The following is a 9,669-nucleotide window of genomic DNA, read 5'->3' on the forward strand; positions in this document are numbered from 1 at the left end:
CCCCCCCCCTTTAAGATCACGCCACACGCTGTCTCCCCCATACCTCTGTTTGGACGACTGTGGATGACATGTCCCCTCGTGAGTCCTTTGGAATTGTGGTTCGTTATTGTGTTGATCAGATTTGATTGGCTTGGTTTAGAGTTGTTGAATGTCATCTGGAACATAGCCTTCCCCTCTGGGGAGAGTCCGGTGCCATCTTCAGGGCAATCTGTTGCAGTGAGGTCCAGTGGTTAGGCTTTTGTGGCACGTATGCTTTGGATGACTTTTAGGGTCTAAGACTGTTAGATAATGGGCTGTGGATAGCAGGGGACTGTCTCCTGAGTACCTTTGCTCCCTCTTTACCTGAAGAATGTGTCCTGTGCTATGACTGCTTTTTCTCATGTAGGTGGAGTAGGCTAAAATAGGCAAAGTAGGCCTAAAGAATGATGTAGATTTTATGGTGTTAAAAGTTTCTATTATGACTTTTCATCATAGGTCAGAATGAATTCTCTTTGAAACATCTGTTGATGAGCTGTACCCTTAAAATATAATGAATGATTTGGACTTTTAATAACTTGTACAGAGGTGACTGTCAGGAGGCAGGGAAGTGTTGTCAGTTTTCAGCAGCCCGTTTGGGTTGGTGAGGTTCTCTGGTATATAGCATTACAGGATTCCTCTTCAGTTATCTGTTGGGCTTAGAGGGTAACCCTTTCCCTTTAAGATTTTTGCTCTTGATGGACTTTTGGAATTTATTTCTTTTATGTCTTTGTGCTTCTCGAGTGATTTTTGTCTGGTCTGTGCCTGCCATGTTCTCACAGTCTCTTCTCAAATCACATACAGTCTTTGACCATATTAATTGTTTTGGATTAATTCAGTTTCAGTCCCATGTTTCCAAGCTGTTCATGGTAATTCAGTCCCTCTTTCTGTATTATTATTTAACCACATGTAGCTATTTTTGTCCTGTGAGTTAGAGGGCTTTCATTTTTGGGTAATTCTTCTTTTCTGTTAAGGTTAATATTTTCCATAGTCTTTTTCTGTTTCTCTTTGTTGTTAATGGTAAGATGTGACATGGGGGCCTTCCTGGGGGAAAAGACATCCCAGAGAGGACTGAGGAGCATCAGCAGAGAGCTACTTTATCAGCAGTGGTCTGCACAGATGGAAGAGGGGCAGGCCTGCTGAAGGAAAGGCAGTATAGTTTGGTGAGCAGTTGAGGCAGAAGATGATGAGGGTAGACAGAAAAGGGCAAACTAAAGAGATGTGGAGAAGGAAGACTTAATTTAGCTGAATCTGCGTTGTAGATGATAAAGAACAGAGAAGAATTGTATGATTTCTATGTTTCGAGCTTGGAATGTCAAGAAATGACTTTGTTTTCAAAGTGTAAGGCTTTCACAAATGTTACATGATGTGTTAATGATACTATTGAATACAGAATCAGTCCTGACCTTTGGTAGAATCTATTGGCTTTGATTTCAGGACCCCTTGAGTTAATAGGACTATGTTCAGGTTATGACCTTTTTTCCTCATCTCTCTTGGATTAAGAGCTTAGTAATTAGCAGAGCACGTCAAGCTGATTTTTCTTTTTTTTTTTTGGTCATGGGCAAGTGGATTTAGAGCATAGGTCAGTTCTCTAGCTGTGTGGTGGATGCTTTTGGCTCATCTCTCTGGATGTTGGTTTAACAGAGGGTTTGGTGGACGTTATTCTCTATCATCAACCCGATGATAAAAAGAAGAATCGGGGGTTCTGCTTCCTTGAGTATGAAGACCACAAGTCGGCAGCACAAGCCCGGCGCAGGCTTATGAGTGGGAAAGTCAAAGTCTGGGGCAATGTTGTGACCGTGGAGTGGGCCGACCCTGTGGAAGAACCAGATCCGGAGGTTATGGCCAAGGTAAACGTAAACATTTGTATTTATTATGGTTGAATTCCACACACCGTAAAATGCCTGTATTGTTGTACCAGGAGCACCAGTGAGGGCTTAGTTCTTACTAGCTGCTCACCCACAGCAGTGCCTTAACCCTAAATGAACTCCGTTGGAGGCTACAAGCTTGGCCATCCCTGTGACTGTCTGCAGAGGGGGAGCTGAGATTCTGGGCCTGCCTTATACAGAGAAGTTGAGGAAGCCAAGAAAGAACCAAGTTGGCAATGTTTGCTGAGCTCATGTTCTGTTGGCCTAAGTCCTCCGAGGACGGGGTAGTGAATGCTTCCCCAGGCCTTGGGCTGGGCCTTTGCACTTGAGGTTTTTATTATTATTATTTTTTTTAACACTAGCTCCCCTTATCTGTAAAAGGGGCCTGAGAAGACTTCTAAAGTCCCTTCCAGTTCTGATTCCTGTGCTCTTTAGGACAGTGATCACCTTGAAAAAAAGATGAAGATGGAGAGCATTGCTATTCAGTAAGGTTGGATTTGCCCGTCAAGACTTATTTATAGAAGCTGCTTGTTTTCTCCTCCTTCCCATGCATGCAGCCCCACCAGCTCTCACCAGCGTGAATGGTGGTATCCTGGCATGTGGTGCCTAGACCTTGGGATTAAGTCATTCCAGGTGTGAGTCTTAGGAAATGCTAAGGCCAAGACAGGACTGGTCCTAATAGGGTATTGAGGGTTTAAGAAATGGTGGGTATTTTCTCTTTGGGAGCCATCATCCCCTCAAAATAAGTTACCTCTGAGTTACCAGAGGCAGGAGTGCTCACTCTGGGTTTTGGGAAACCTTGTCTCCAGCCTCACTTTCTGGAGTTCTCAAGAACAATTCCTCATTTTGAATGAATGAAAAAGGCATTTATTTAGTGTAAAATGTTGGGGATCCAGATATAAGAGTAAGATAGCCCCTGCTCTTGAGGAGTCCACATTCTAATGGGACACAACACATACAGAAAGTTTCAGCTGCATGTCCTTAGGGTGCTGCAGCAAAGCAGATGGCAGTGCCTCATATTTAATGTTATTTCCAATGATAAAATCCTTTCAGTGTTTTATGGTGATCCCTTTGACAGGGCCAAGGATTTTAGTCATGAGAATTTTATTTTCTGGGTCTTCAATAGCTGTGATTTTAGTTGGATCTCCATTGGGCTTGCTTCCTAGGATGGTGGCTTTGATCACTAACTGTAAATACTGCTGTCTCTAAGGCTCTTGGGTTCTGGGTCCTGAGCAGTCTCCTAGGGTCTGAGGGGAGATGGTGGTCAAGAGGGTGGTGGTTTGACTTACCTGACACATGTTGCTTCCCATCTCTTCCTCAGAGTGCCTTGCTGCTTCAGCTAGGCTGACTTTAGAGCTCGTGGGTAGCATTTGGTGGGGATGGCTGGCCTCTTCTCCAGAGGAATTGCTTGAGTCAAGTAATTCTACTCCAGGGGCCTATGGGGTAGAGATGGAGGTAGGAGTGTACTGGGGTATGTAGCATAGACCTGGGAGAGTTTCTGAGGACAATGACCAGTGAGGTCTGATCTTTCCTTTGCTCTACTAGGGTGGCTTGGTATCTGTGAAAGAACTCTGAACTCAGAGTCAGGAGACCTGTGTTCTTAGGTACTAACTCACTTTATATCCCTAAGGCAAATGACTTAATCTTTCTGGACTTCCAGTTTCTTCTCTGAGTTGGGAGGGTTGCATTAATGAGTCCTGGAACATTCATTAAGGCTAAGTATACATACCACAGAAGAATGTAAGTGAACACTTGAGCCAGAGAAATGTAAATATCCATATTACTGCTATCTTAGTTCAACTTTAGCAATTTTTTATCATTGGTTAATCCCTCTCCCAGACCTAACTATACTCAGAATTGCTTCTTATGCTGAGAAACTCCCAATGTTTTCACACACACAAACTCAGGACTTAAACCCTTAGAGGTGCCTCTGTCTTTTTTTCCCAACGTCCAGAGAGCTTAGTTGGGCACATGTCTCTGGCACTCCACTTTTCCCTCCTTCCAGATTCCTTGCTGAAACTTCGATTCAAAGAGCCCTTCCTTGAAAGATGTCACACTGTTTCCCCTTTAAACAGAGATTGAACATAAATGGGAGTTTCTAAGTCACATTATTCATAAGAAGGGAGAGAGTTGTGCAGTGAATTGGAATCTATGGAACTTCATGACATTAAAAAAATAAGTCCATGTGCAAATTAAAGCAGATTTTGGCTTTCTTCTGTAAGGACAGAAGTCCTTAAAGAGCACCGAATTTGGAAGCCTACTCCCTGGTTTTACCATAACTAGCCACGTGATCATATGCAAGTCCAGACCCCTCAGGGTCTCAGTTTCCTCCTCTGTGAACACAGTGGAAGGGGACAGCCATAAAAGTATGGAATTGGAGCTTCCAGGGGTCTTAGGTCATTGGCTCCAGACCTTTCATATTGCAGATAAGGAAACTGAAGCCCAGAGATTCTTGTCCAGGGTTGCCTAGGCTAACGAGACTGAGGAGGGATTCAAATCTCCAAAGAGGTCTTGAGTCCCTTCTAGTCACCACACTGTGCTGCCCCTTGGACTGAAGAATCTTTCAGGTATTTATTATTCTACGGGCTTTGCAATAGCTATGCATTTACTGTTGGCTTGTTACAAAGTCCAATCCTAAACATTCATCAATTCACAATTAGTTGTTAAATACAGAGAAGCACATACAGAAGTGTGTTTAGAAGTGAAGAAGGGTTAGAGTTTTCTTTTTTATCCTTAAGCAATGATTTCCCATAATTATGTTACAAAAGTGTACAACTTGTTTTTTACAGAAATACCCTTTGCATTCCTTACACGTTTTCAGAGTAGTTTCATGAAATGTTTGTTGTGTATCTAATCATGCACTTTTCTTTCAATAGGTGAAAGTTTTATTTGTGAGAAACTTGGCCACTACAGTGACAGAGGAAATATTGGAGAAATCTTTTTCTGAATTTGGAAAACTAGAAAGAGTGAAGAAACTAAAAGATTATGCGTTTGTTCACTTTGAAGACCGGGGAGCAGCAGTTAAGGTAGAAATGCAAAGTTTAGTGTCCTAATATGTTTTGAAAGGGATCTTTGAAGTTTTAAGGAAACTCATTTCAGAGGAGTGATGTTTCTCCATTGGGCTAGTGTCATTTCAGTTTATTTATTGAACTTTGGAAGTTCAGTTTTTCAATGCTTTGTAAAATGTAGCTCAAAGGACTCGTGGAAGCTCAGATTTTTAATTCTTGACTCTTAGTAACTTGCTGTGTGATCTTAGGCAAGCCACCTTCTGGAGTCTTGTTTCACCATCTATAAAATTGGTCCCAGTGGACTGTGAAGCTCTAATTCAGCACTGTTGTAAGTATATCAAGTAATATGTGGTTTGCTGCCTTCAACATTTTGTGGGTAAAAAGAGAAAGCAGTCACTCTACAGCTCTAACCTGCATAATATTTCTTGGACTGATATTTTACACTGTTGTTAATACATCATAATCAGAATCCATTATAACATTGGGAAATCTGCCTTAAGGGTTAAGCTGAAGGTACAGATTGAATGGTCATTCATTGATGACCTGAACCCTTAGTGCTTGAGCCCCAGTACAATTAACACCCTGAACGTCAGTCTCCTCAATGTTGTATTACTGCTTACTTAATTCGTGTGCATCAACATTGCTTCTATGGAGCTGACTGGATCCTGGAACATGGTTTCATCTAAGATCATGTTTTCATGGAACCATTTAATGATGGTTAATTAAGGTAGGTATTCCTTGTTCTTGCCTTTCTCTAGAAATCATGTAGTGTTCTCAGTTTAGATAATTTGTTATTATATTGTCAGTGAGCACTGTGTGCTGAGATGTTCTGTATATCTTTCCTTCCATTGTTCTTCAGCTTCTTTTCTCTGTTGGTTTTTGTTTTAAAAAAAACCTATTGTTTGTCACAGTTCTTAAGTAGTATAGAAAGGCACTTGCTGATTTCTTTATACTTGATTCTTGGGGAGAATGAATGGTCCAGGGTGAAACTTAGCTGGCTTACAATTCTCAGTAATAGGTGGAAGAAAAGAATTTGAGTCTGTGACTAAAAGCATTAATAAATGCAGTGGCATTCCCACAAATTGTGGGCTTTTCTGCAGCTTTCTTTTGGAACATGCAGCACTGACTTTATGTCCTTCACCTCAGAACACTTACATAGAAGGTCAGTATCAAAGATGTCCTTTTATGGTTAAGAAGCTGGGGGTCCAGTTTTCTTAATAAAATGGTGACCATAGCAGTGGTGTGCTGGGGCTTGGTGCTCATTAAGACAGTTGTTTTTTTATATTTTATTCTTGGTAGATAGCTAGCTTTTCCTGTTGCCAGGGGAACCCAGCAGCTGGCTATTTCAGACTTCCATTTTGGAATTATTCATTTCTAGCCCACACCCCTGTAACATTTGCTATATTAGGTTGTGCAAAAGGGCTCCTTGGAGACTGTGGTCTGACTAGTGAGACTATCACTTCCAAATTGCCATGTTCTCCATCAGCCTGCTAGACCTGATCAGGAATCACTTTAAGGTCTGACATGTGTGTGTGCATGCATGTGTGTATATGTGTCTGTGTGCTCACTTGGAACAAATCTGTACCTTTGCGTACATTTAACTCAGCACTGAGTAGACTGGCTTGCATTCTAAGGGATATCCATCAAAACTGGTGGGAGGGTCTTTAGAAGAAGAGGAACTTGAGGTAAAATTTGGCTCTGCAAATCACCCATCACTCTGTTAGTTTGTTTACACAGTCTGCAGAACATGTGTGAGCAGATTCTGTATACTCATTTAGGCTTAAGCCCTAAGCAGTCCAGAAGTTGAGGATGTCTTAGAAATTTGACACTCTATGGGAAGAGTCTTAACATCCTTGCTCTGGCCTTCAAGAGGAGTCTGCCTCCTAAAGATTCTTTATACTGCAGGCGACCTAGGGTATAACCATTCAGAGTACACGAGATGGGCTGTCATAATCAGCAGTCCCATTTTCTGGGCAGTTTTCCTTATCTGGGCATTTATTTAGGTGGTTTTCCGGGTTCCCCAGTGGACATTCTGATATGTTCCAGGTTTGTATTAAGGGAAGTTTTATACTTATTTCATCAAGAGAATCTGTCAGTAGGCCATTGAATTATGTTGATGTGGTTCAATTCATTTTTATTCAAAATGAAAGTGAACTAGAACCATCCATTAAATACAGCATCTTTGTATGACCTAGCCAAGCTCTTGGAATGCCTTCTTTCTATTTCATGAAACAATCAGCAAGCTGCAGGGTAAGTAAATAGGAGACCTGGACTTTGGTTCAAATCTCATTAGTGACATTTAGAATGTTGATTGTTGGGCAGGTCCTCAGCCCTCTCTGAGCTTCTCCTTTGGAAAGAGACGTTATGATAAGTAATTGTGCTACCTGTCGGATGGGGCAGTGCTTGTGAGATGAGTGCTTTTTGCATTTTAACAGGTCATTTAAATAGCCTGGAAGTAGTTTAGGTTAAACGAAGGATAATTTTCCTTAGGGTTGACCTGGCTTTAATGTAGACAAAGGAAATGCTTTGAAGAATACCATGGTGTTAGGCCTTTGGGAAATGGCTTTAAAAAGCTATGATTAACTTTAGTATTTGCTTTACTATGTACAGTAAACTTTTTAGGAAAAACTATTTATTGCATGTACACTTTATAGAAAAATTCAAATAAAAATTTATGTAAAAGAAGGATGGATCAGAAGGCAGTTGCCTTCTCCAGAGCTTACCTCCAAAGATAACTAGGTTTGCTTTCTACTTTTATTTATCTATATGTGAAAAAGATTTTCTTTTTAAATGTAAAACAAAAAATTGTTAGTCTTGTGAAGTGGGCATCTCATTAATCCTTGAGAATTTGATTGGATGAGTTGTGTTTACATTTCTTTAAAAGTAAATTTGACAGTATTTTTTTTTTTTCATTTTTGTGCAGGCCATGGATGAGATGAATGGGAAAGAAATAGAAGGGGAAGAAATTGAGATAGTGTTAGCCAAGCCTCCAGACAAGAAAAGAAAAGAACGCCAGGCTGCAAGACAGGCTTCCAGAAGCACTGCGTGAGTCTGCCTTACTGTGTTTTGTAGTCGGGTCTTTTCATTCAAAGTTTTAGAACCTTGGTCTTTGGCCCTGGATGGTGATTCAGAAGTCCCCAAGAGCCTTCCAGAACAAACTAATGAGTGTTCTCTCCTCACTAGGTATGAAGATTATTACTACCATCCCCCACCTCGTATGCCCCCTCCTCTGAGAGGCCGGGGGCGTGGTGGGGGAAGAGGCGGCTATGGCTACCCCCCAGATTACTACGGCTATGAAGATTATTATGATGACTACTATGGCTATGATTATCATGACTATCGTGGAGGCTATGAAGACCCGTACTATGGCTACGATGATGGCTATGCAGTAAGAGGAAGAGGAGGAGGAAGGGGTGGGCGCGGTGCTCCGCCACCACCACGGGGGCGAGGAGCACCACCTCCACGAGGTAGAGCTGGCTATTCACAGAGGGGGGCACCTTTGGGACCGCCAAGAGGAGCTCGGGGCGGGAGAGGGGGCCCTGCACAGCCACAGAGAGGCCGTGGTTCGCGTGGAGCTCGGGGTAACCGCGGGGGCAACGTAGGAGGCAAGAGAAAGGCCGATGGGTACAACCAGCCTGATTCCAAGCGCCGTCAGACCAACAGTCAGCAGAACTGGGGCTCCCAGCCCATCGCCCAGCAGCCGCTTCAGCAAGGTGGCGACTATTCTGGTAACTATGGCTACAATAATGACAACCAGGAATTTTATCAGGATACTTATGGGCAACAGTGGAAATGAAGTAGACGAGTGAGGGCTTGAAAATGATATTGACAATATTTGATTGGCTATAGATCTACATTCTTCAAAAAAAAATTGGCTTAACTGTTTCATCTTTCAGTAGCAATTTGCTGCCATTTGTATTGGGCTGAAGAATCACTATTGTGTATATACTCAAGTCTTTTTATTTTTATTTTTTTCTCTTTTCATAAATGCTCTTGGACATTATTGGGCTTGCAGAGTTCCCTTATCCTGGGAATTACAATGCTTTTATTGTTTTAGGCTTCATTTTAGCAGTTTCAAAGCAGTCTGAGCATACTGTTAAATCATGATTTTTGCAGAACCTCTGGTTTTTGGACAGTTCCTTTTTTTTTTTTTTTGATTTGAGATAGACCATATAGGAGTATGAGTATGCTGTAAATAAAAGTACGAGCTAGTGCTTTGTCTTAGTAGTTTTAAGAAATTAAAACAAACAAATTTCATTTTTCTTGTATTGAAAATAACCTATGATTGTATGTTTTGCATTCCTAGAAGTAGGTTAACTGTGTTTTTAAATTGTTATAACTTCACACCTTTTTGAAATCTGCCCTACAAAATTTGTTTGGCTTCAACGTCAAAGCCGTGCAATTTGTTCCTTGATGTGATTGTATTTCCAATTTCTTGTTCATGTAAGATTTCAATAAAACTCAAAAATCTATTCAAAACATTACCTATTTCAAATTCAATTGTGTCCTAAAACATTATTTCATTCGTAATCCTTGCAAGGAATATTGTTTTCAAAGTATAACTGCCTATGTGAGTGATCAAATTCTTGCAAAATTTCTTGTCTATTTCAACACAGTAGCATTGTGGATATTAACCTGAGGATTAGATCAAATTATGAATTATTCCACATGGAACTCAATTAATTGGTATTCTCACAATCACTTCTTTTGAAATTTTATATTTTGTTTTAAAAACCAGGTTCAAATAGCTTTTGAACATTTTCACAGGCATGGATTAA

At 41.1% G+C, this 9,669-nt stretch overlaps 1 protein-coding gene across 5 annotated transcripts in view; it reads left to right on the top strand.

Moving 5' to 3' along the window:
- HNRNPR (heterogeneous nuclear ribonucleoprotein R) overlaps nucleotides 1–9,370 on the top strand; it is a 24,352-nt gene extending 14,982 nt beyond the window's left edge. For 3 of the 5 annotated variants that reach the window (XM_069078823.1, XM_069078822.1, XM_069078821.1), the window contains 4 exons: nucleotides 1,650–1,865; nucleotides 4,760–4,909; nucleotides 7,815–7,936; nucleotides 8,075–9,370. In XM_069078823.1, the coding sequence (XP_068934924.1) occupies nucleotides 1,650–1,865; nucleotides 4,760–4,909; nucleotides 7,815–7,936; nucleotides 8,075–8,687 (1,101 nt within the window). In that variant the 3' untranslated portion in view covers nucleotides 8,688–9,370. The remainder of the gene's footprint in view (nucleotides 1–1,649; nucleotides 1,866–4,759; nucleotides 4,910–7,814; nucleotides 7,937–8,074) is intronic. The other 2 variants (XM_069078820.1, XM_069078824.1) reach the window with 1 other exon arrangement.
- Nucleotides 9,371–9,669: the final 299 nt, after the last annotated feature.

This window comes from Petaurus breviceps, unplaced genomic scaffold, assembly GCF_028583685.1.
Source record: "Petaurus breviceps papuanus isolate PSGF00001 unplaced genomic scaffold, PetGlider_PUasm1.0 91041, whole genome shotgun sequence".
NCBI classification, from domain to species: domain Eukaryota; kingdom Metazoa; phylum Chordata; class Mammalia; order Diprotodontia; family Petauridae; genus Petaurus; species Petaurus breviceps.